This window comes from Procambarus clarkii, chromosome 37 (genome assembly GCF_040958095.1).
Source record: "Procambarus clarkii isolate CNS0578487 chromosome 37, FALCON_Pclarkii_2.0, whole genome shotgun sequence".
In the NCBI taxonomy this organism is placed as follows: Eukaryota; Metazoa; Arthropoda; class Malacostraca; order Decapoda; family Cambaridae; genus Procambarus; species Procambarus clarkii.
In genome coordinates, this window is record NC_091186.1 from 18,522,206 (window position 1) to 18,550,068 (window position 27,863).

Consider the following 27,863-nt stretch of genomic DNA (forward strand, 5'->3'; position numbering starts at 1 on the left):
AAGCCCAGTTCATTAAAGGGACCTCCCATAAGTTGAACACAATCTTCGTTCATTGTCACAAAAACGACTGTTCCTTCGCTTGCAATCCTTAAAACGTTATAGATTCGCTTACAAAGTATTATTACAACTGAACAAGTTACATCAAGCAGTAATATTCCGGAACAGCAGCGCCAGTAACCCAAAGGCGAGCCAGATCCTTTCTGGCGCATTATTATCTTGTCATAATAACTTGTGAACAAAGACATTATACTTTAACTTGGTAACATAATCAGGATGAAAAAAAAGGCCAAAGTTTTCAAATTGCATTTTACAGAAAGAGAAACTTCACTTATAACTGTATATAAACATTATTAGGTGACAGATTCTTGCAGCCTGATATTAAGAGTAAATATCTAACTTTATTGAACAAAAATATTTAAACTTTCACATTAAATTGCTGACTATATAACGAAAACAATTGCAACATGAATGCGCTCTCCGCTAATATGATGCTGACATGTGCATTTACACTTTAGATTAGGTTAGTTAATGTTAGGTTAGGTTAGGTTAGGTTAGGCCACTTAAACAGTACTTTTTCAGAAGCACACAGGCTGGAGGCTGCACTTGATTATATGTGCTAATGAGGGATATGTACCATTACTACACATCACCCCATTAACATGTATTCTAAGAGTTCAACACTCCATGGGCCTGCACACTAATACAACAGTAACTCATATGTCTATATACTAATAGTACAGCACCTTATAGATCTGTATCCTAATATTACAGCATCTCATGGACTTGTATCCTAATACTACACCACCTTGTGGGCTTGTATCCTAATATTACAATACCTCTTTGGACTCCTTCCTAATATTACAGCACCCCATGTGTTTGTATCTTAATATTACAGCATTGCATTGGCTTGTATCCCTATATTACAGCACCTTATTGGTCTGTATCTTAATATTACAGCATTCCATTGGCTTGTATCCCAATATTACAGCACCTTATGGGTCTGTATCTTAATATTACAGCATTGAATTGGCTTGTATCCAATTATTACAGCACCTTATTGGCTTGTATCCTAATATTACAGCAATGAATTGGCTTGTATCCCAATATTACAGCACCTTACGGGTCTTTGGTCTAATATTACAGGGGCTTGTATCTAAATATTACAGCATGTCTTCGGTCTTCACACTTGCGAGCTTCCCGACGTCATGTGGTCCGTCAATAGCTCATCCGTCTCTGCTTCAAAGGAAACAGAGAATTAGCATAAATGGATTTAAGTCCGAGCGGAAAACTAATGCAAGTGGAGCGCCCCCAGAGCTCTGACCTGGGACCTCTTTTGTTTACTACATACATACATACACGCGCGCGCGCACACACACACACACACACACACACGCACACACACACACACACACACACACACACACACACACACACACACACACACACACACACACACACACACACACACGTGTGTGTGTGTGTGTGTGTGTGTGTATATAAAGGTATATGTATAATATACCTTTAAGAGTTCTAGTTAATGAATTTCTAGATTTGTTATACTCTTTGCGTTTCTAGATAATGCAATTAATGCTTTCTCAATCTCTCTTCGTAAGCGAGGTATCTAATTCCAAAGATTAATTTTATCAGTCTTATCTCCACGTACTAAAGTGAATTTATGTCTATTCTATAGACCGAAACTTAACTTTATGTTCTGAATGGGACATAATATGGATAAGATAAAGCTGAAAAGAAATATTAAATGGCTTTCTGCTTTCAGATATTAATCCTATTATATTATTATACTTATTTTTAATTTTCATTAGAATATAGTGTTTATAATTGGCATGAAAATTCATTTAAAATTACTCTGCAACGCATTTTGATGATCTTTGCATTAGACATGAACAAATGTGTAATATGATTTAAGCTCTTTGCAACGTTAACAATGCATTTAACTGTAAATGAAAAGTCAGCAAATATAATGAGTGATTCCAAATCTTGGGAATTCCAAGAACCTGTCTTAATTTAGTCCTCTGTATAGTGTTAGTAATTTTAATTGAAAACAATAACATTACAAGCAACACTAAGAGATTGAAAACTAAGGACGTGTGTTTTTATAAGTCTTATATGGCTGACAATGTGAAAACAAAAATTCATGACAGGTAATTCTTCCAGTTTAAAAGTGAAATAATGGCGAAGTTAGACGTGGACACTCATGGAGCCTCACCAGGAAGAAGTGGTGGTTTTAATTGTGGAAGAAGTGCCGAATTGGCTGCAGTCCCAAACATCCCGGGTTAAAGATCAAGTCGATGGGATTCGTACAGGCTGTAAGAAAATATTAATTTGATTAATTAATATAATATTCCTACTAAGAGGTTTGTTGTTAAAGATTCGCTACCTGGAACAAAAACTTCCAAGTAGCACGGGCTATGGTGAGCCCGTAGTGCCGTATGGTTCTGACTAAGAGGACTATTTTGAATGATTATGCTAAGTATCATCTGAGTTCATCTTCCAAAGTGACTGGTTATGCAAGAAAGACCTGAGTTAGCCTGTTAGTTTAACTGATTATGATAAGATAAATCTAAATTCATCTGTTGTTTACCTAGAGTTATGGAAGGGAAACCTGAATTTGTTTGTTAGTTTGACTGGTTATTATATAATATTATACATAATCTAAACAGTTAAATATTTAAGTACAAGTTTACCAGTAAGAATGAATAATTAAATCACATTCATTACATACTCAACTTTTCAAGCAAGTGCAAAGACGAACCTACAATATAAAACATCCATAAAGAAGTAACCACATAATTATATAGCTACTAGGAATATATTTCATTAACACTTTAGATAAGTTGCACTATACTGACGGTTGGGTGTCGTTACGACCTCCTTAGGCAGGTCCTCACACTGACCCTTCTCCCGGTCACACTCTGTTGACACATGACACATCATCAGTCTACCTCTGTTGTCAGGTGTCTACCTCAGTAATATTTAACGAAAAAAGCACTTGGATTATATATATATATATATATTCCAGTGAACTAAAGGCAATACAATTATTATCATTATTATTATTATTATCAGTGCTAGTAGTAGTATAATTATTATAATTCATCATGCATGATATAATTATCATTTAACTATTCCAGTAATGATTTAAACAAGTAATAATAATTCATTATACAAATGAACTTTGCCCTAAGTAAAGGTTCCATCACGTGTCTTAACTCACCCACAACCATAGTCTCAATGAAGACTCGCTCCTTAGTCATCACCTTCACCTCACCCAGCCACTTCTCAGTGTCCTTCTCCGGGTCTGGCGAGCCTTTGCTGATCATACACAGGTCAAAGGCGCACGAATCTGGCGGGAGAGAGAGAGGAGAAAGGTGGTGTTGAGGCTAATGGTCAATGCTCACATTGTCTCTGTACCCAATATTCATTTTCATGGCATATAATTCGTATTTGTTTTTTCTCCTTAGAATGTATTTTAATCAAGTTCTCTCAATCGCTTCATCAGCTTCTATTCCTTTCTCCCTGTTTCTGTGTTTATCTTTCTGTTTCTATCTTCCCACTCTATGTTTTACTTTTAATTCTGTTTTCCCTGACGGAAGTCTTATCCACAAGTCTTGCTGAGCTCCCCGGAGGCACTCTGGTCATCCCCCTGATGGGATTTTTTGCCCACAAGCACCTGGCTGACCTCCATGGAGGGACTCTGACTATTCCCTGGTGGTAGTCTTACCCACAAGCACCTGGCTGACCTCCATGGAGGGACTCTGACTATTCCCTGGTGGTAGTCTTACCCACAAGCACCTGGCTGACCTCCATGGAGGGACTCTGACTATTCCCTGGTGGTAGTCTTACCCACAAGCACCTGGCTGACCTCCATGGAGGGACTCTGACTATTCCCTGGTGGTAGTCTTACCCACAAGCACCTGGCTGACCTCCATGGAGGGACTCTGACTATTCCCTGGTGGTAGTCTTACCCACAAGCACCTGGCTGAGCTCCCCAGAGGCACCCTGGCCATTGGATTTTGCCCCACCAACAGTCTGCTGGCACAGTGCCAACATTCTCTTCCATGAAACATTGTCCTGCTGGCATTGTTTGAGCGTTGCTTGAGACTCCTGTAGATAAAATAGAAAAAATCCTGTTATTCTTTGACAACTTATTAAAGAAGCAATTTCCAACATAATAAAGAGAGTGGACCTTCCACAGAAATCCTGTAATATTTGTTTGTGGAGTTTTAATAGTATTACTGATTTTTTGTTTAATCTAAGCTTAATTAAGGATACAGAAGAATATATATAATGATAAGGGATTAAATAAATATTCAACAAAAGGTATTCAAACTAGAAAAAATTAAATATTTTATTATACCGGTAGTTCTAATTAAATATTCTTTTAACATAGTTCCCAATAAAATTTTGTATATAATAAAAGGTGTTGGTTAATTTCTCATTTGCAGTGCTTTATTGGAACACTGAGAGAAGAAAACTAATTTCTATTATCTTTATTTAGTGCAAATAAATGCTTGATGCTCAAAATTAATTAGTTGCAATATCCGCATATGATTAGAAATTCCAAAATGTATAAATTATCGACAGTATATAGTTTATAAAGAATAAATTTAAGGATTAAAGAATATCCATTTATCCTATTGATTTATGACATGATATAAATCCTAGTTATCATTACAATGGCTCACCATTGTTGGGAGACAAGAAGCCGAATAGGGTTATCGAGGTCTTTCCCCCCCCCCCCCAACCCATTCTTCCCATACGCCAAGGACTGACGGGTCAACAGGATTCAACCCACGACAGTTTAGTTGTCACTCAGCAGACAACATTCTAACTTACCTTGTTGATGGATCTCCTGCGTCTCCCGGCGGCTGTGCAGGCGGGGTTGGTCTGGTCCGGTGTCTGCAGGCATAATATTGCGGTTAGTTTAGCTCTACCCCCATAGTGTCTGTCACATGTTGAACACCCCCCCCCCCCCCCAATTATGTGTCAGTGTGAGGTTCGACCCTCAGGGGTGCTCTAGGGTGTAAAATGGCACTTTTGCAGGACAGTTTTCCGCCACTCACTGCTCCTAAAATTACACTAAGCCGTGATTTGCTCACAATACACTGCACTTATTACAATACACCTTCCAGGACTCGGCGAACACAGCAGGGGCGTTGAGCGTAGGGTTGTACGGCACGTTGTTCCTAGTAGTGAAGTCGTTGCCAGTGTTCTTGTCCGGAATACCACACAAGCCGCGAAGCTCAGAATGAAGATTAGGGTTGGCCCACACGTCGAAGCGAATCTTGCAGTGCTGGAGCTGAAAAGGCAGTAGGGAAAGGAGGTGGTGAAAGGGTAGCAGGAAAGGCCCCCCAAAGGGTCCCTAGGTAATAATCTACTCTCATTTGTTAAATATAGATGTGACCCTTATCGAGATAGAGGTTCGGGTGCATCTACCAGTCATGGAGACATGGCGAGAGTTGTGGAGACTGGTATAACAATCTGACAGTCTAAAGCTATCTTTGGCAAGCACCTTCATATTACAACTTTGCAGGATTATAAAGAAATATTATTCCACTCAAATCAAGATTAAAACCAGAAGACGCGACCAGGCCATTAGCATTACATGAGAATGAGAAGGAGCCATAAGAAGACGACACCGCGAACACTGTTTATGTAGACCAGACGTAAATCTGTGTATTAATGAATTTATGTTTGTAGGTTAGATTAGCATTTTAAAAGCACCCTTCTGGGGTTGATTGTTCTATAAATCACTGAACTATATGTTTAACAGATCTCTAACCCTGTACATGGAGGATAGAAGAAAATGTATATATATGTTGGCTAGCATTGTAATTGTGGCCACGACTGCGGTAGAAAATAATAACAAAGAAACTATACATGTACGATAAGAAGCAAGATTATTGTATAAAAATGTATTATTTTAATTTAGATTTAACTAAAAATAATGCAGCCTAAGTGGATTTACCGCAAGACCTTCAGAGATCAGCGCCATGAGGCACTCTCCCTCTCGTTAAACTTACCATAAAACCTCCATTCACCAACATCTTTAGGCACTCTGCCTAGCCTCAGGCTCACGTTACGATTCTGAGAGCCCAGCACCCTGAGACATTCTCCCTGGCGCCAGACTTACCAAAAGACCTTGAGAGCCCCCTGAGACATTCTCCCTGGCGCCAGACTTACCACAAGACCTTGAGAGCCCAGAATCCTGAGACATTCTCCCTGGCGCCAGACAAGGACATTGTGCTTGACTCCTCCGGCGGTCACCCTCTGGGCGTAGGGACCCGCTGGCACCTCAATCTCTTCACCGTTTGCACGAATCTGCAGAACACAAAATTGTTTCACAAATATACACAAATTATTCACGGAGGGAGAACAGGAAAAAATTTCAGAGAATTAAATAAAATTGTGCCAAACAGTAAATACAAAAAATGAGGTACATTCAGAAACAATTTAGACTGAACTATATTAAAATAATCCAGGCCTAATAATTGTATCTATTTGTAATCACAATACCTCAATAAATGACTAGGAAGGCATACATCTAGGAAATCAACAACAGCAGAACAAAATGTGGTTAAACACTCTACGGACAATCAAACCCGCATTTCATACTTTATGTGAGTTGTTTGTGGTCGTAATAGTAGCCAATTATACTAAAGTAGGGCATGAGGGTCAACTCACACCCACCCTACGACACTATACAATCACAACTCACCATGGAAAGCTATTATTTTGATTTAGACATGAATATTTCTCCGGGATTTTTCGAACAAAATCGTTAATATATTATAGTAAACCATAAAAAAATCGAAGACCATCTCTGTACTTAACACTTTTTATAAATATGTTTGTAAGCAATGATGCCACTTATCTCCAAAGTTCTTCCAATTAATATTTTTGTATGTATAATAGCAAGATTTATCTTTTTACTATGTAAGAATAACCGCAGTAATGTAAAATCCTGGTAATTAATAAGGATTTATGAGCAAAAATCAGTTCTCACAAGTTTCTATGGGGAAAAAATGGAAATTGATGTAAGACGCATTGGGCTTGGAAACCCCCTTAAACTTCTGCTGATGTTGACCTTCTTCAAAGAATTAATATTGATATGTTTGTTTTATTTGAAGTGATAAGTAATGACCGTGTGGAGAAGACTCTTGATTGGTCCAGAGATCTCTTGGAAATACCAAAACAATTTCATATGCACATGTGATAATTTGTTTATCTGTACATTCTCTCTATTTATGAACATAATAATTATATAGAATAAGAGAACATAATTCTCTTTATATTATGTTCGGAAATTAAAGCAAAGTAGTTGAAACTGTGTCTTACAAAATACTACCTTTACAGGTAGAGGTACATGGTTAGGGAGGTTATCATATTACTATACAGGGAGGTTATCATCAATACTATACAGGGAGGTTATCATCAATACTATACAGGGAGGTTATCATCAATACTATACAGGGAGGTTATCATCAATACTATACAGGGAGGTTATCATCAATACTATACAGGGAGGTTATCATCAATACTATACAGGGAGGTTATCATCAATACTATACAGGGAGGTTATCATCAATACTATACAGGGAGGTTATCATCAATACTATACAGGGAGGTTATCATCAATACTGTACAGGGAGGTTATCATCAATACTATACAGGGAGGTTATCATCAATACTATACCAACAGCACTATAGAATGGACATTAATTATATAGGAAGCGAACAGAGAAAGATGTCAAAGTTAATTCCGGGCAACAAAAGCCTCTAGTTCAAGGAAGAATAAACAAAATAATTTTACATTCTACAGATAAGCGAAGATTGAAGACGTACATGACAGAAATATGTTAGTGAAGGAAAGAGTATAACAAGGGGAGATATTAAAAGGGGGCTAAATATATCAACACAAAATAGGACAGTAAGAAAAATGGATAAAAACTGGATACGTTTAGAAAAGATCTGGATAAATATTGGCCTTGAGATAGGGTTGTAAAATTATTGAGCACATTGTTAGGTGACAAAGAACTTGTTGTCACTGCATTATTATTAGCGTAGGTTAGACAAATATAAGTGTTGATGGATGCTAATAGTAGATGCCTCGCATGGGCCTATTGGCCTTCAGTAAGTTCCTGTATTCTTATTTTCTAGTACCTGCAAAACACCTTTAATTGTTATTGATTTATCTATCCACAGTCCTGCTTGTATGTGTGCTTACACACGTGTAAAACCACTAGTATAAAAACATACATATCACTGCGTATCCGGCCATGAGTCTGGCCCTTCTTTCCTCATAATCAGATGTTTCGTGCTCTGGAAATGTAAACTCACCTTGAAAATGCCTGGAGAAGCGAGTCCCCATTCTCCTATCTCAATCTGAAGCTCCGGGTTGTCTTTGAAGGTGGTCTTTTGGACGCAAGAGGGCATGTTGTAGCAGCGCCTGGCGAAGGTCACTCTTTGAGTAAATCGTTCTCAACACTTCAATGCGTTCATATATTTTTCACCCACTGCATTTTGTTTTAGTGTAGCTATGTATAAGGAAATATATAATACTGAACTATGCCTCGAGAGGACTGCTTCGCAAAGAAACTCACTGGAACTGTGCGAAGATGCCGTATTCAGGATCAATGCTGTTCCCTTTCTGGGAGATGGCGTATTTGCAGTCTCCGTGGTAGTCGAACCTGTGACGGTCGTAGCTCCAGAAGTGGGGGTCGTCGAAGACCTCGCACTGCGGACCTGCGGTGGGAAATTCACTCTGAACTTCAAGTAAATACTTTCCCCTGCCACTATATTGTTCTCACTCCCTATTGCTGCATTAAGAAGGAAACACATATGCTAGAAAGTAAGCTTCCTGCTTTCTTGTTATTCAAAATTCTTCTCTATCTTCGTTCCTTCACTCATAGATAATCTCCACTTGCTATTCTGATCTTTGACATGAACTATTTTGACCTGACTCCCGTTACTCACAATCCATTTCGGAACTAACCAACTCATTTTCACTTGCCTCTTGGTGCATACGTTCACTCTCCACCTACCTCTTGGTGCATGTAATAACTCTCCACTTGCCTCCAAGAATTCACAAACCCCCAACACATGTTTAAAGGTGCTCTAACACTCTTTCTACCTATTGTGGCTCAACACTATTATCCACCTTCCTCTCAGTGCTTACAACCCTAGAAAACTTGAATCATGATATGCTCACCCTTCACCAAATGTACAACAGTAGGCACGGTACTACAACACAAAACTAACCACAGAGTACTCAACCCACCATCCAGTACTCACAACAGGACATTCAGTACTCACAATGTGTCTCAATCTCTCCCGTGGGCTTCCAGTTGCCGCCCTCACAAGTCATCTTGGCGCAGCCAGCAGGATATACTAGGCCCGGCTGGTAGATGTTCCCTCGGAACTCACAACCTGCGGAAGATTACATCCACTCAGAGTCTGGTTAAGATCACAACCACTCTTATCCGGAGAAGGATCGCAGAGAGAGAGAGAGCGCTTATTACACTTAACAAATCAACTTACAGCCAGAAGCCTTCTCATCGCCGACAAACTCGGGCACAGCAGAGCCTTTGTCGCAGACAATCCTCATACACTTGTCTGGAAGGTTGGCCAACACGGTGCCGTCAGGGACAAACTGGCCGCCTTGGATGCATGATGATAGCCCCAGACAATGATCTAAATCTGTGGAGTATAAATATGTGTGTGGGCATTACACCAACCAATTATTAATTTGAGTATTTGTTGAATAATTATAACAATAACGTCTCTTTTATTAACTCCGTGTATATAAAATAATAATTAATTCATTGTGTCGGGGGACAGGAAGCCAGAGTGTATTCATACACGTCTGGCTTTTATCGAGGACAAACTATATTTATATTTTTTATTCGCACATTTGGTAATCACATGTGATTACATTACATTACATGTGATTTAATCACATGTGATTAAATCACACGTGATTACATTACTAAATCACTAACACAAGTGTTTGAATGATTAAAGTAGGGGAAGTGTGGTTGGAAACTCTCTCCACGAGCCTACAGACTGTCATATGTAACAGCGCCCGCTGAGCGCTCTACCCGCCCTTGAACGCACTACACGCCCTTGAACGTCTGCACGCCCTACCCGCGCTGAACGTCGGCACGCCCTACCCGCGCTGAACGTCGGCACGCCCTACACGCCCTTAAACGTCTGCCTGCCCTCGAGGAGAACCAGAAGCTGTAGCAAGAGTCCTACAGACCTGGCATATTAACAGGCTGAAGTAACCAGGTCACCTGTCACTAATAGTTAACTTCACATTCTTCTCCCGTTGACATGGACAAGTTAGACACCTTAGTCTTTCACAGTGCTCTGCAAACACTTCTTCCAGAGCACACGCACTGATCTCAGTCAAAGCTGCAAGTGTGCTTGGGGCTTTAAAAGGTTTTAAAAGTCTTTAAAAGACTCTGAATTGCTTAATCTTCGCATTCCCTTACTAGTATGTTAAGATCAATATTAAAATTCATTTAAAATTTCAACTCTTCTTTTAATATAAAAAAAAATTATTCTGATGCGTAAACATGGATTGAATAATATTTAGGTTATGACTTTTTGACCAGACCACACACTAGAAGGTGAAGGGACGACGATGGTTTCGGTCCGTCCTGGACCATTCTCAAGTCGAAACGTCGTCTTCCCTTCTAGTGTGTGGTCTTGTCAACATTCTTCAGCCACGTTATTGTGACTCATTGCCTGCATAGGTTATGACTTTTTTAACATGCGGTACCTTGTGCCAGGAGAGGCGCCGCTGCCATCACCACCAACGCCAGCACCAGGTTGAACAGTGGTGGCGCCATCTTCAGGGCCTTGTACACTTCTGTCGATTATGAAATACCACTTAATAAAAAATTAATATTATTATGCAATATTATACCACTTAAGTCACTATTTATCATGCGATAAGGCCTCACAGAGCGTACTACACTGAGAATTCTTGGCACTTTTCCTGTTACTGAGAAGTATTCTTACGGCGTCTAAGAGGGAAGTTGATGGTGAAATCATGTTCACTATTGTCCCAGCATGATACAATAATACATGTTCACTATTGTCCCAGCATGATACAATAATACATGTTCACTATTGTCCCAGCATGATACAATAATACATGTTCACTATTGTCCCAGCATGATACAATAATACATGTTCACTATTGTCCCAGCATGATACAATAATACATGTTCACTATTGTCCCAGCATGATACAATAATACATGTTCACTATTGTCCCAGCAAGATACAATGATACATGTTCACTAGTGTCCCAGCAGGATACAAAGATACATGTTCATTATTGTCCCAGCATGATATAATGATTCGCACTATATATATTGTTACCTACATGATACATAATATTATTAATCACAAACAAATTATTGGTGAAGAAAACGACAGATTGTTAAATATTAGGATGAATGCACTGTGTACATAACTAACAGATATTTAACCCCATCTCTCTCTCTCTCTCTCTCTCTCTCTCTCTCTCTCTCTCTCTCTCTCTCTCTCTCTCTCTCTCTCTCTCTCTCTCTCTCTCTCTCTCTCTCTCTCTCTCTCTCTCGCTCTCTCGCTCTCTCGCTCTCTCTCTCTCTCTCTCTCTCTCTCTCTCTCTCTCTCTCTCTCTCGCTCTCTCTCTCTCTCTCTCTCTCTCTCTCTCTCTCTCTCTCTCTCTCTCTCTCTCTCTCTCTCGCTCTCTCTCTCTCTCTCTCTCTCTCTCTCTCTCTCTCTCTCTCGCTCTCTCGCTCTCTCGCTCTCTCTCTCTCTCTCTCTCTCTCTCTCTCTCTCTCTCTCTCTCTCTCTCGCTCTCTCTCTCTCTCTCTCTCTCTCTCTCTCTCTCTCTCTCTCGCTCTCTCGCTCTCTCGCTCTCTCTCTCGTTCTCTCGCCATGTCTGACGAGAAACTAAAAAGTATTTTAAAATCTGAGTGGCACTTCCGGCGGTGTAGACAATTTTAACAAAAAAAAAACGGAACAAAATCAATAACAAATTTATGGGACAATGAGCTATTACTCGATGAAGAAGCCAACATACGTTAGGCACAAGACTACAAATACGAGACAAGGTGATAACTGCATGAGGAACAAACTAACAAGAACATGGAGACACGATAACAACTATATTATGAACAAGATGGCAAGTACAATGTAACAAATACATGAAGGACTTGGTGGGGAGAAATACACAAATGACTAGGTGACAAAAACACGAAACGCCAGGTGGCAATGGCCCATCCCGTCCTTGTGCACGCTACGGTAACCAACGATACAAATACAGCCTACTATGAAAAGTAAGAGCGCACAGGTATCTACGTTTTCTATGTAGCAGAGTAATAGGTTAGGAAGGTTGCCTGGGTTCCCACATTTCAGGTTAGGAAAAGAGGTTGGATTTTATACGTAGTGGTAAATCATGGGATGGGGTTGAATAAGCAGAAGGGGTACATACCCAGACACATAGGATACCACATGCCCTCGCTTCAGTTATGCCAAGAAGTAGAAGTACAACCGTATATTTAACAACCTTTTGCTTGCAAGGTCTTAATACATAAGCGTGTATTAAAGACTGTATATTCAGTCTCACCTCAGGTAGGCAGCAAGGAGATGGGTGTCAGACGCTGGACGATGTTGGCGCCGCGGCGGAGGACCTGTGTCTGCCTCAAGGCATCTTCTCCTCGCTTATATACATCCTGCTCTAGAGGGGCCACAGCCCAGGTCACGAAGGACGTGATATATCTTGATCAACAGAGCTAGAGACCTTGACACTGGAGACTGGCACTTTGTGTGTCACCAGGGCCGGAAACTGGCACTTTGAGTCGCCAGAGTTGGAGATTGACACTTTATGTGTCACCACGGACCGAGACTGGCACTTTATGTGTTATCAGGACTGAAAACTGATACTTATTGTGCCACCTCCGTGACTTTGCATCACGAGGGCTTGAGACTGGCACTTACTCAGTCACCACTTGTTAATGTGATGGTTGTGGGGGCGAGAGTGTGGCCCTCGTCCCAGTCCGCAGCTCCCAATGCCATAAGACGTAAGTGATTACTCCAATCGCAGGAGAACTGTGATGCCCCTCGAGGATTGGAGACACATTTGTGATCTGTCTACATCTTGGGTCCATGTTTAATCAACCTCGGAAATATGCGCAGTTGTTTAGTACGTATTAGGATTTGATATATATTGATTATATATTGCTATTGGGACAATGCCAGGTGTTGAACTAGATGCATTGACAACTTTCATGTCGAAGAATGGTGTCGCATTTCTATTTTAACAGGAAATGTATTTTAAGTCTCACTAGTGGCCAGTTTGTGAAGAGGGTCAGACATCATGTAGACCAGTCCAGCATGCCAGAATCTATATAAAACCTTATGAGCATGCGTACATAAGTGCAGATGTTTTCTGCATGTGGATGGTGCCCACTGTATCGTACAAAACACTGGTGGCTTGATGGACTAAGGTTTCTGTTCCCCATATTGTTTCTCGGTGAAAGGGGTTTTTGTATTGTTGAAGTGGTTGCATTTACCATTTGTAATGTCTTGCCTCTGGCAACATATATGGTACAGTACGTACGTACGTACGTACCGTATATGGTACAGTACTTACGTACCATATATGGTACGTACTGTACTGTACCATATATGGTACAGTACATATATTCTATGTGGTTCAGCTAGCTAGTAGTAGTTATCAACAGCTCTTATCAGAAAGCCGTAAAAAAACAATTCTGTGAAGCACTTATCGCAGGTTGATAGTGCCGACCCTACTCTCAAGCGCTCACAACGTCAATAAACTGATGTACTAAATTGTCTTTACCCAATCTAACAGAAGACCCACGAATAGAAAACGGAGCATCACATCAACTTTGCGAGCCGCTACAAATTTGAGTTCGTCAGTTCTTGGCCTTAGGGGGGAATTTATGTCAAAATATGATTCCCTATTTGAGAGGACGGGGTCACACTAAGGGTTCAAGTAAGGTGTTTATACGCGTGATATCTTGACTACGTAAGACCAGATGTGATAAGCCTCATCCTGTGCCATTCAATGCCAAGCACCTGTTGTTGATACTCTCACGCGGCATCCTCTCCAAGTTGGCTCCCTATGATCCCTGACTGGGTTTTAAAATGCCGGTCCTCGTGAAATGTGTGTACGCTACGAATGCCAAACATTAAAGGAGACTCCCAGTTACTAGTAGTGGAATAGCTTAGTTAGTAGATGACTTGGGAACTAAAAGTTGCTGCTAAGTAAAAAGCCTTTCGTCACTAGCAGTGGACAAGGCTATTCAGTTAAGCCTTAGGGATATGTCATCTTAGCTGCAAATCAGTAGTAGTTCTGTATACTTGTTAGGGAGAAGTCAGTAAGTTTCATAAATATATGGGAAACTTCTAAAGATCTATTTGCCACGACAAAAGCAGCTCTCGCTATAGCTAAACTTTTCTATCCTTCTATCTGTCTATCCGAGGTTTAAGTCTTACATATGACGTTACGTGTTCTTTAAAATTTTATTTTTTTCTTCCCATTTGTTGTCGTATTTCTTAACCAATTTTTAACCAAAATTGTTCAGTTTTTAGAAATATCCAATTTGACTCGTGTATATTGTTATATACCATAGTTATATTCCAGGAAAATTACACTTCTTCATTCATTTGTATACGCCTATATGTTTGTGCCTCATTATAGGCCTTATGAGAGAATGTAAATTTCGTATTAAATAAATAAATAAATAAATATGTTTATTCAGGTAAGGTACATACATACAAGTGATGTTACATTAATGGATTGGTATATAGATAGAGCTAGTACATACAATGCCTAAAGCCACTATTACGCAATGCGTTTCGGGCAAGAAAAACATTAATATCTAGAACTTAATACTAATTGAGCATAAAGAATAAAAAGTGTTGAGAACAAATACAATTAAAGATAAAAAAAAGGGGGAACATGACTGAAAAAGCAGCACAAATACAATAGGTTGACAAACAGTGTTGATTAACAAAAAAAAAAAAAAAAAAAAATAACAGACATGGGTTGCAAATAGAGGAGTGAGGTAGGTTACAGGGAATTTATTAGGTAGTGTTTAGTTTTTATCTTAAACTGGTTGAGAGAGGTACAGTCTTTAACATGGTTGGGAAGGTCATTCCACATTCTGGGTCCCTTGATTTGTAGAGCATTTCTAGTTTGATTAAGTCGTACTCTAGGAATATCAAAACTGTATTTATTTCTGGTGTGGTGCTCATGGGTTCTGTTACAACCTTCAATGAAGCTTTTGAGGTCAGGATTGGCATTACAGTTCAGCGCTTTATATATGTATAATACACAAGAGAGAATGTGCAGTGACTTAATATGTAACATATTCAGAGATTTGAGTAAGGGTACCGAGTGATGTCTGGGGCCAGAGTTGGATATTGTCCTAATAGCAGCTTTGTGTTGGGTAATAAGAGGACGTAAATGATTTTGGGTAGTAGAACCCCAAGCACAAATACCATAGTTGAGATATGGATAGATGAGGGAGTAATAGAGAGTAACCAGGGCAGGGCGTGGTACATAATATCTGATCTTAGAAAGAATGCCAACAGTTTTTGAAACTTTTTTTGATATATTTAGAATGTGATCCTGGAAATTCAGCTTGTGGTCGATGAGAACGCCAAGGAATTTGCCATCTAATGTGTTACAAATTTGGGTATTGTTTATTTTGAGATTTATCTGATTAGAGGATTTATTGCCAAACAGAATATAAAACGTTTTGTCAATGTTAAGGGTGAGTTTGTTGGCAGTTAGCCAAAGATGGACTTTCTCTAGCTCAGTATTTACTGTGGCATTTAGAGCAAGGGGGTCAGGACTGGAGTAAATGAAGGTTGTGTCGTCAGCAAATAGAATTGGTTTGAGGTGTTGGGAGGCATTTGGAAGGTCATTAATGTAGATGAGAAAGAGGAGAGGGCCAAGTATGCTGCCCTGAGGAACACCAATGTTGATGGGTAGGGTGGGAGAAATTGTATTATTCACAGAAACATACTGGAGCCTGTCAGTAAGATAAGATTTGAGGTATTGCAGGGAGTGTCCTCTGACTCCATAATGATGTAATTTAAGAAGAAGGTTTTGATGGTTGACAGTGTCAAAAGCCTTACGCAGGTCCACAAATAACCCAACAGGAAACTCCTTTTTATCAAGAGCTGCATGAATTAAGTTAATCATACTAATAAGTGCATCGTTAGTGCTTTTTTGGGCTTATTTGTTAATAGCTCTTTAGAATGAAAGTTCCGAATGGTCGAGTCAAAGCTAGTCATCCTTCTGTGGTGAGTAAGGTCTTATGTAGACCAAAGGTTGACAGCCCGAACCCTTTTGTGGTATAATTAACTCCACTAGAGTTTTGTTTGCCAACCTTCAACTGAAGATCCATGAGCAGACAGGTACGAAGAATTCCTGATGATTGTAACTGGAGTGATTCAATGTGTAAAACCGAAATCGGAAAAATTTGATGAAATCAAGAATATCCGAAGCTAATCTTGGAGGCTTGAGATGACGAAGAATGTGAGGTTGGTAATATCTGGCCAATTTTGCTAATATCTGGCTAACTCATAGGTTAATGATGACCAAACCACACATCAGAAAATGGAGAACTGTCGACGTGTCTCCATTTTCGGATGTGTGGTCTGTTCATCATAATCTTCAGCCACGTTATTTTGACTCATCATCTGCGTATAGGTTAATAAACCCATGGAATCGTGTACTCGCCGAACCTGTAACTGCAAGGACAGTATTAATGTTTAAAATTAGCTGCAAAAAAAAAACTTTCACGAGCCCTCAGGTAAGTAAATTTTTTAAATAAATGCAGATGATTCCAGTGAAATAGACAAATATATATTTTTAACTAAGTTACCCAATAATACGTCCTCTATAGATACGCTTTTCAGAAAACCTTTATTTTATGGGTAACTTACTTTAATTTTTAGAACTAGCTATTCTGAATCTGACCTTAGCTGCACTGTTGTTCTTCTTGTTGTTGATTTATGGGCAGCGGATGCATCCGGATCGTAGGACCGGATGCACCCCGTGAACCCTACAGCTGTACTGACTGTGTCTGAATTTATTACGTCAGCGTTCACACAAGAACGACAATACCCGTTAACTCCTATATGAAAGACACATTTATCGACCCGTGCTCTCAACTAATAGGTCGCGTTTTATGTGTTATGGTAACGAACGTGCCATAACGAACTACGAAAAGTAACGGATCAACGCTTTCTGTGCATAGGCTTCTCTGTAACTAGCTGACATTGTAACTTTAAGGTGTGAAGGATAGATGAAATTGTTTATGTAATAATCTAAGATGAGGTCTGATAAAGACTTTTTGTGTCCTCTGTAATACTTTTTGCGCTACCACTCACAGGATGGGTATGGGGTGCACAATAAACTAGCCGCCTCCGGCGGCAACAATCTAAAATTCTGTGCATAGGCTCGATAGGCTAGGTGGGTTGCTTAGGTTCGTATGTTTCTGGTTGGGATACGAGGATTGCTTTTGACCGGAGTGGTAAATCAAGAGAGTGGGCCGAGTGAGCAACGCAGTTGCATCACAACCCATTGCATGCGAGTTCGATTCCCGGGCTGACCAAAACGTTTGACCACGTTTCCTTACACCTAATGCCTCTGTTGCCTAACTAACCTGGAAGTTAGGTAACTGATGTGGGGAGCATCTTGGGGTAGACCTAAGAGGATTTTCGATAAATATAACAATTTTTAAAAATAATGGAAAAGCATATCCCCATCACATGCTAAAATCACAGGCTTCCTGTCCCCGACAAAGAGGAAGTAATTATTATTAACAGCGATGCGGACGAGGGCTTGGGTCATCCTCGCCACAGATGAAATGACGCTTGGCATGCTTGTATCAGTTCACAATGTCGAAGGAAGCCGCTCCAATGTGAGAGAAAGCAAATTGCTTTCACCGGAAAGTATGACTCTCCGTCTTTTGGTCGTACAACGTTTCTATTACTGTCGTCTCAGCGAGCGAGCCGTGCCTTGATTCCAGGCTTCACCAAGTAACAGCGGCCCCGACCACAGGTGACGGAGGCACGAGGAAGGCCGTGACTGACACAGAGTGTCATATAGAGTTTCTCCATTTCTGTGGGTTTTCCTGCAATTTTGATCGCATTCTCGGCGGTATTGTTTAATAGTGTGATAGGGTTTATGTCTGTGGCGTCTCCTATACCAGCACCATTCATTCCTCAGTCATCCTTAGTTCCAAGAATTCTATATTTCGAACACAAGTCTGAATTAAACCGAACTTCCGATACAGGATATATATACTGAACACTTAATACACTTAATATATATATATATATATATATATATATATATATATATATATATATATATATATATATATATATATATATATATATATATATATATATATATATATATTATGATTATAATAGAACAAAATTTAATTCCACTTTTCATTTATAATACAACATTAGAAATGGTTCAATCCGTACTACTGAGTTACCTAACTAGTTCATACAAGAGAGGTTGTGGTGCCCAGCATCCCTGGAGATGCTGGGCTCATCTCAGCGCTGCTAACGACCACCATCTCCCATGGCGGCCACGGACCACCACGGGACAACGCGCAGTTATTACCGTCGTTACCAACGTTGATGACGCTATAATGGAACCGCTCGTCTAGAAAAAATAAAATAAAAAAGTAGGTATTGGAAAATCCTGCTTTAACCAACGCTGGGTAATTAGTTCATACACTTACCTTGATTATTGTTATATGATATCCTGCACATCCTGCGAGTATTATTATGTGATATCCTACACATTCTATAAATAATATGATATCCTACACATCCTATGAGCATTGTTATATATCCTGCACATCCTGCGAGTATTGTTATATGATATCCTGCACATCCTTTGAGCATTGTTAAATGATATCATTCACATCCTATGAGCATTATTATATGATATCCTACACATCCTATGAGCATTAGTATATGATATCCTGCACATCCTTTGAGCATTAGTATATGATATCCTACTCATCCTATGAGCATTATTATATGATATCCTACACATTCTATAAACATTACATAAGTATGTTCACTATCTTGACGTTATCTTGAGATGATTTCGGGGCTTTTTTAGTGTCCCCGCGGCCCGGTCCTCAACCAGGCCTCCACCCCCAGGAAGCAGCCCGTGACAGCTGACTAATACCCAGGTACCTATTTTACTGCTAGGTAACAGGAGCATAGGGTCAAAGAAACTCTGCCCATTGTTTCTCGCCGGAGCCTGGGATCGAACCCAGGACCACAGGATCACAAGTCCAGCGTGCTGTCCGCTCGGCCGACCGGCTCCTACTACACGAGAATTGGCATTTTTTGTTTTTAATTGTAGTACCACATTAATGCCCCGAAAATGATCGCTCAATTTGGGGGTGGGCAGCAGGAGGTGTGGTGGTGGGCCGGGCAGGAGGTGTGGTGGTGGGCCGGGCAGGATGTGTGGTGGTGGGCCGGGCAGGTGAGTGGGTCAGCCCCACCACCACCAGCGTGCCTCTGGCTCACTTCTTAACACCACACAATGCCTTTGGTCGTGTCATGCTTTTCTGCTTCTCAAGATGATAATTTTATTGTTTTCCTAATTACAGTATTTTATTTTGTTTGATTTTTTTTTTAAACTGGTGTAAAGTTAGAGGATTTATGTTAGTACATTTGTGTTTGTTTAATTGATGCTAAATGGGTTTTAATTTGTTGTTAAATATTCATAGTAAAATAGGTTATGTGTATTTTGTAGATCTGTTTTGGGTTTGAAAATTACATGTCACCCCGACGCGGGGTGAACCAGTGACCTCTGGTCCGGGACTGACGCCCCAGGTCACATATTTTTATAATTCCTTCCTGCCCGACAACCAACTACGGACGCTCCACGACGTGGTTTAAGCAACTCTCCAAATTATTACGATTATAATTGGCGCGGCTTTCAATTGGAGAATGTTACACGGCTCCGCGTGTACCTGTTTCTGCTCGTGTTAAGGATATCTTAAGGTTATCTTGAGGTGATTTCAGGACCTCACACACGTGGGGTTCAAGGTTCGAGTCTCCTAGAGCCCAGGTGAACGGACAATCATCTTTAGTCTTAACCAATTGATTGATTGATGAAGATTAAGCCACCCAAGAGGTGGCACGGGCATGAATAGCCCGTAAGTGGTGGCCCTTTTGAGCCATTACCAGTATCAAGAGCTGATACTGGAGATCTGTGGAGGTGCGACTGCACCCTGCGTGACGGGAGATGTCTCCCGTGTTAACCAATTGAAATGAACTGGTCAATATACAAGAGCCTTCAACACGGGTGAGATGTTAGCGGACTTACTGCCATAGACACGGCCCAACCTCGTGGTCCACCATAAGTTGGCAACCACAACACAAGACGCTCAGCCGTCAACAGTCTCATGTTGGATGTGCCCTCCTGGAGAACATCACTCCGTCAGCGATCATTTACTCTCAGGCTGACAAACATTTGAAACTTGTTCGCTCATACGTGTGAAGTCAAGCGATCATATTCAGGCTCCGACACACAGTTGACTCCCGGCTCATTATGTACCTTAAAAGAATGTATCTTAGCATTCAATTTAGTCCATTCCTAATGGATACTAAAATGAGACTCCTTGAGTCTGGATTCAGAGAAGCTGAATTAGGATTACAGGTCTTACCTTGCGGATTTATTAAGAACATCAGCAGCGTCCTTAATGAACCCTAGTCTTAGCTAAACAAAAAACTGGGTCGATGATAGTGTGTGTGTGGAGAGGTGGGTAGCATCTGGCCCTCGCGTGCTGTGTCATGGTACGGGGTAACTGTGGCCTCCAGCCAAGCATGTACGTGCACCTCTTGCTAATTCATCAGGTCATCCTCCCGTATCATCCATGTAACTATCCAACCACTTGGGCTGGACGGTAGAGCAACGGGCTCGCATCATGCAGGTCGGAGTTCAATCCTCGACCGTTCAAGTGGTTGGGCACCATTCCCTTTCCCCCCGTCCCATCCTAAATCCTTATCCTGACCCCCTTTTCAAGTACTATATAGTTTTAATGGCTTGGCGCTTTTCCCTCCCTCCATCTCCCCCGCCATCCTATTCCCATATTCCTCTGCTTGTCGAATCCTTCTCTCAGCCTCTCGTTTGTTTTCTATCCTCCTCTTTCTCATTTTGCTTTCATTTTTTTCATTTTCTAGCGTTCGTTCCTTCTTGAAATCCCCTTTCTCACACCTGAACATTGTGTATATATCTGTTCTTTCTTTGTATAAATAATAAATAAATAAATAAATAAATAAATAAATAAATAAATGTTTATTCAGGTAAGGTACATACATACAAGAGATTTTACAAAAATTGGTATCTTTTACATACCCTAGTAACCGATTGAACCCGTGTTCGATCCCCGGGGCAGGGTAAACCGTTTGGGCACGCTTCCCTCCTGAAGATGACTCGGTTCCTACAACAGGGAAAGTTACCTATACGTACGGTGACTTCTGTGGGTTACATCCGGTTGGTGACCATGGAAAACCAGTCCTCACATCACCCCCATCACCACTGCTCGCCCCACTCCTTCCCTCCCACCGACCAACTTTTATAGAGGAACTGTGCCCACAAACTGTGCTCCATTTACACCCTCCCACCCACCCACCACCCACCCTAAACCCTCCCATTTAGTACTCACCCACAACCCTCCCGCTCACAGGCCACAGCCCACCACCCACACCCAACCGTAGCGACCCACGGACTTTCCAGTAACACCTCTCCTACTCTGACCGCCCCTCGAGGCCCGCTATCAGCTGCCATCTTGTTTCTTGACCTCATTCTTTATATTCTCGCTAGCCAGGGAGAGCACCTAGTCTCTTTAACGAGGAACCTTCGTGTTATTAGAAAAATTTTATTGTTTTTTTGTGTTTTTAATAACTGTTTACTGATTTTTTGTGATTTTCTGTTTGCTATATATATTTTTCACAAACCCACACCACACCCCGACCATCGAGGGAGATTCGAGGAGCGGAACTACTTGAGAAAGGTCTATGGAACACTTGAGAAAACTCCGCGAAACTAAGGATTAAAACCACGGTTTCAATCTGTTATTTCATAATATCAAGAGTTTCCCGGAAATTATAGAATTTCAACATGGTTTTCAAAGTAATTACGGTTTTCGTACGAAAGTCTTAATATTTCCAAGGATAACGACATGACGGAAAACGAAATAAACTTGAATTTCAGCTCCTCATTAAAGACTTTTAAAGTGTGTTGTTTAGTTGTTTAGACGAATGCGCATTGCGATGATATTTGTTTACCTAGAAGCAAACAACGTGTGAGGCTAACTAGTGCAGTGCCACCGTGCACAACATAACTAGAAGTAACTAGTGGAGTGCTACAAGGGGCCAGATCTTCACCTAACTAGCGGGGAATAAAAAAATAAATATAATATATTACACATATATAATATATATTATATATATATAATATAAAGAAATCGCACTTTCGTGAGATATCAATGAGACAAATCACTGGAGCAGAACGGAGAACAAACCAGACTCCTAGTTAACACGAAACGCGCGCCAAGACACCCTAAAGTCTAAATTAAGTCTGGGACCCTGCTAAGTCCAGTAGAAAGTCCGAAGGCACCGAACTAGGGCCCAGCAAGGCGGTACAAATAGCCCGCGCGTGCGCCCTGGTGCTGGTAACAAGAGAACACAATTACACTCCTTTCTAATTCCAATACATGTATCCCGTCAGGTTTATTTCCTTGTGTGTTTGAAGGGAGTGTATGTAGCGGAGTGGACTACGTCTTTAACTCACAACCAAAGGTCACTGCGTAGGTGTCCTGGAAGTTCAGAGACGGTTGGGCATGTCTCCTATCACTTAATACTTTTGCAAATCTAGCAGTGAATAAGTGCCCAAAGCCTAACAGGCTTCCTGTTCCCGAGTATGATGAACCATAATGTGAACTATATTCCTAATACCAACATTGTTTACATAATTCCACCATCATCTTCCAGACAACACATCATCATAAAGACATCATCTTTACAATGACATCATAATGACATCTATCATTTTCGTCCTAGTTCTAATATCAACTTGGTAGTAACAGAGTTCTGTGGTGGCAGCAAGAGCTTGCATGCACCAATAACCTCACTGTGCCCCAGATATCAGAACACCAACTTAATGCCGCCAAATATCGTCGTCTTCATAGCAAAAACGACACAAAACCTCCAACACATTCCTGGAATTCACCTCGTGGGAGGAGCATGTTGTTGTTGATTTAGATTCAGCTACTCAGAACAAGAAGTTCCAGTAGCACGGGCTATGGTGAGCCCGTGGGAGTGGGAGGAGCAGCAACTCGGAGATCAAGTAGTGCTAGGTTAGGGTATACACCGGGTGAAGCAGAAGAAAATGTAGAAAATAAGAGAAACTGGCTATACTGATAGACCCAATTACCTAAATCTATCTGCACCACCATTTACACCTTCGAGAATAGGCATAACCAGTGTGTGGAGTACTAAAAAATTCGGGAAGAATAAATATACCTCTTACGATAGCTTAGAGGCGGGGACCTAGAACTGAATCTCGCTCTCTGTATATAAATACAATATATAACTAGATAAACAGTAGCATCTAACCCTCACATTAATTTATAAACCCGGACAATCTTCTGGCAATTTATGATAAATCATTTTATTGCTGACCGTCGACTTCTTTATGCATCATTAGCATAGATCATCAACGCATCATTACACAGTAGCTAGGCGCTTCCTACCACGTATCCGGGTCTTGCAACAGTTAGCGGCAGCAGACCAACTATCCGAGACGCTTGACCCACTCGGCCAGAGCGTGAGGGGTTCCTTATTGAGGAAAAAACACATGACTGGCGTTTTCTTGCAAGGTTGCTCGGGTTCAAGACGGACTTACTAACAAAAACATTGGAGGGATGATGTGTGTAAAGTATGTGAACCTGATTGGGGAACCTGATGATTGGGAAGCGATACTCCTTCTCTGTCTTGTTAGACTTGTCTATGAAAAATTAATTTCATCTGGACTTATTAGGCAAGATTTACAATACACAGTCTCCGTGGTGTAGTGGTAAGACACTCGCCTGGCGTTCCGCGAGCGCTATGTCATGGGTTCGTATCCTGGCCGGGGAGGATTTACTGGGCGCAATTCCTTAACTGTAGCCTCTGTTTAACGCAATTGTAAAATGTGTACTTGGATGAAAAATCGATTCTTCGCGGCAGGGGATCGTATTCCAGGGACCTGCCCGAAACGCTACGCGTACTAGTGGCTGTACAAGAATGTAACAACTCTTGTATATATCTCAAAAAAACAAAAAAAAACAAAAAATGCCTGAACCTTGCTGTGTCATGTTCGATTCTTTCCTCCAGGTGTTCTGTTTCTCTCTTTTTTTATTAGTTGTTCCATCGTCTGGTATATAAGTTATACTGGTCGGATGATAAGCAACTTTTGAGCCTTTATTTTCCATCAAAGAGCACTACAATGGTAGTCTTATGAGTGCTGTAGTTCATCCAGTCACATGTTGTACACCTTCGTAAGCGGTAAGCACAGAGCTGCAGCTCCCTACCTGTAAGATTAATCTACAAGATCCATTTTGAAATCCTCTCTGGCCCCGTGGCTTTTAACATGTCTAACTCCTGCTAGTGTGTCTTTAATTTGTTTATGATGGTCAAAATGTCCTAAAGTGCTGCATGTTTTCAAAATCCCTTTGAAAGTTCGCGTAGCTCATTTTGTTCTTTTATGAAGAGTACCTGTGATAACCTGGTATACATATATATATATATATATATATATATATATATATATATATATATATATATATATATATATATATATATATATATATATATATATATATATATATATATATATATATATTAGTATATTTTGGTAGCAGTCTTTTCTGTAGACATAAATTATTAAATATATGTCTACAGAAACATATAATATGACCGAAAAATATATGACCGAAAAAGTAAGATTAATAATTCTAACACGAATTTTCTCAATCTTTCGTACATTTCTTTTCACTGTTGGAGGTAAATCAAAAATCAATTCTCCAAAATTCATTTTTATTTCTAGTCTGACGCGACACGAGCGCGTTTCGTAAAACTTATTACATTTTCAAAGACTTTAGTTTACAAATACACAACTGAATAGAACTTACGCATCTCCGATTTTATATCTACATTTTAGTGAGGTGGATGGGGTGAGGTGGCATTAATAGGGTATTAATTTCATCAACACAAGACAGAACAAGAGGTGGCATTAATAGGGTATTAATTTCGTCAACACAAGACAGAACACGAAACAATGGGTATTGAATAGAAGTGTATGTAGAAAGCCTATTGGTCCATATTTCTTGATGCTTCTATATTGGAGCGGAGTCTTGAGGTGGGTAGAATATAGTTGTGCATTAATTGGCTGTTGATTGCTGGTGTTGACTTCTTGATGTGTAGTGCCTCGCAAACGTCAAGCCGCCTGCTATCGCTGTATCTATCGATGATTTCTGTGTTGTTTACAAGGATTTCTCTGGCGATGGTTTGGTTGTGGGAAGAGATTATATGTTCCTTAATGGAGCCCTGTTGCTTATGCATCGTTAAACGCCTAGAAAGAGATGTTGTTGTCTTGCCTATATACTGGGTTTTTTGGAGCTTACAGTCCCCAAGAGGGCATTTGAAGGCATAGACGACGTTAGTCTCTTTTAAAGCGTTCTGTTTTGTGTCTGGAGAGTTTCTCATGAGTAGGCTGGCCGTTTTTCTGGTTTTATAGTAAATCGTCAGTTGTATCCTCTGATTTTTGTCTGTAGGGATAACGTTTCTATTAACAATATCTTTCAGGACCCTTTCCTCCGTTTTATGAGCTGTGGAAAAGAAGTTCCTGTAAAATAGTCTAATAGGGGGTATAGGTGTTGTGTTAGTTGTCTCTTCAGAGGTTGCATGGCTTTTCACTTTCCTTCTTATGATGTCTTCGACGAAACCATTGGAGAAGCCGTTGTTGACTAGGACCTGCCTTACCCTACAGAGTGGAAGAACTCTGTAGGGTAAGGCAGGTATATATATATATATATATATATATATATATATATATATATATATATATATATATATATATATATATATATATATATATATATATATATATATATATATATATATATATATATACCTGCCTTACCCTACAGAGTTCTTCCACTCTGTAGGGTAAGGCAGGTCCTAGTCAACAACGGTTTCTCCAATATATATATATATATATATATATATATATATATATATATATATATATATATATATATATATATATATATATATATATGTATATATATATATATATATATATATATATATATGTATATATATATATATATATATATATATATGTATATATATATATATATATATATATATATGTATATATATATATATATATATATATATATATATATATATATATATATATATATATATATATATATATATATATATGTCGTACCTAGTAGCCAGAACTCACTTCTCAGCCTACTATGCAAGGCCCAATTTGCCTAATAAGCCAAGTTTTCATGAATTAATTGTTTTTCGACTACCTAACCTACCTAACCTAACCTAACCTAACTTTTTCGGCTACCTAACCTAACCTAACCTATAAAGATAGGTTAGGTTAGGTTAGGTAGGGTTGGTTAGGTTCGGTCATATATCTACGTTAATTTTAACTCCAATAAAAAAAATTGACCTCACACATAATGAAATGGGTAGCTTTATCATTTCATAAGAAAAAAATTAGAGAAAATATATTAATTCATGAAAACTTGGCTTATTAGGCAAATCGGGCCTTGCATAGTAGGCCAAAAAGTGAGTTCTGGCTACTAGGTACGACATATATATATATATATATATATATATATATATATATATATATATATATATATATATATATATATATATATATATATATATATGTCGTACCTAGTAGCCAGAACGCACTTCTCAGCCTACTATGCAAGGCCCAATTTGCCTAATAAGCCAAGTTTTACTGAATTAATATATTTTCTCTAATTTTTTTCTTATGAAAAGATAAAGCTACCCATTTCATTATGTATGAGGTCAATTTTTTTTTATTGGAGTTAAAATTAACGTAGATATGTGACCGAACCTAACCAACCCTACCTAACCTAACCTAAACTATCTTTATAGGTTACGTTAGGTTAGGTAGCAGAAAAAGTTAGGTTAGGTTAGGTTAGGTAGGTTAGGTAGTCGAAAAAACATTAATTCAGTAAAACTTGGCTTATTAGGCAAATCGGGCCTTGCATAGTAGGCTGAGAAGTGCGTTCTGGCTACTAGGTACGACATATACATATATATATATATATATATATATATATATATATATATATATATATATATATATATATATATATATATATATATATATATATATATATATATATATATGTATATATATATAGCGTGAGGCGTGCCTAGGGGGCGCTTGGCGTGCCTAGGGTGACTTCCAGATGCCTTAAGCACAAATTTACTGTCCCCGACAACAGGAATTACATACCTAAGGCTTTAAATATGTCAACACTAAATAGAACAAGAAACAATGCATTTAAATTGGATGACTTTAGATTCACGTAATGCCTGCGTAAATAATGATTTGAAAATGGGGATGGTAGATTTTGGAACTAATTACCGGGTAACGTAGTAGACGTTGGATCGCTTGATATGTTTAGACGTAATTTGAAAGTG

At 39.5% G+C, this 27,863-nt stretch overlaps 1 protein-coding gene across 2 annotated transcripts; it reads right to left on the minus strand.

The window, feature by feature from the left end:
• Positions 1–292: 292 nt before the first annotated feature.
• Positions 293–13,075, minus strand: LOC138372045 (otogelin-like protein). Of its 2 annotated transcripts, none has more exons than XM_069337183.1 (14): positions 12,649–13,075; positions 10,808–10,897; positions 9,562–9,720; positions 9,337–9,450; positions 8,625–8,766; positions 8,362–8,470; positions 6,205–6,342; positions 5,147–5,320; positions 4,858–4,920; positions 3,987–4,125; positions 3,236–3,364; positions 2,871–2,933; positions 2,228–2,325; positions 293–1,233 (listed from the first exon to the last, which is right to left on the minus strand). In XM_069337183.1, exons 2-13 carry the CDS (start codon positions 10,875–10,877, stop codon positions 2,246–2,248), a joined length of 1,380 nt encoding a protein of 459 aa, XP_069193284.1. In that variant the 5' UTR covers positions 10,878–10,897; positions 12,649–13,075; the 3' UTR covers positions 293–1,233; positions 2,228–2,245. The 2 variants fall into 2 exon arrangements, with proteins under 2 accessions (XP_069193284.1, XP_069193283.1); XM_069337182.1 differs by having other exon boundaries at positions 293–1,236; positions 12,649–13,056.
• Between the last annotated feature and the right edge of the window lie 14,788 nt (positions 13,076–27,863).

Excerpts from the sequence above, each read along its gene's own strand:
- LOC138372045 (XM_069337183.1), bottom strand. The coding sequence starts at position 10,877 with ATGGCGCCACCACTGTTCAACCTGGTGCTGGCGTTGGTGGTGATGGCA. Across the intron at positions 8,767-9,336 it reads GGGAGAGATTGAGACACATT|GTCCGCAGTGCGAGGTCTTC; the intron begins GTGAGTACTGAA and ends TTCCCACCGCAG. Across the intron at positions 3,365-3,986 it reads GCTCAGCCAGGTGCTTGTGG|ATTCGTGCGCCTTTGACCTG; the intron begins GTAAGACTACCA and ends CTCTCCCGCCAG.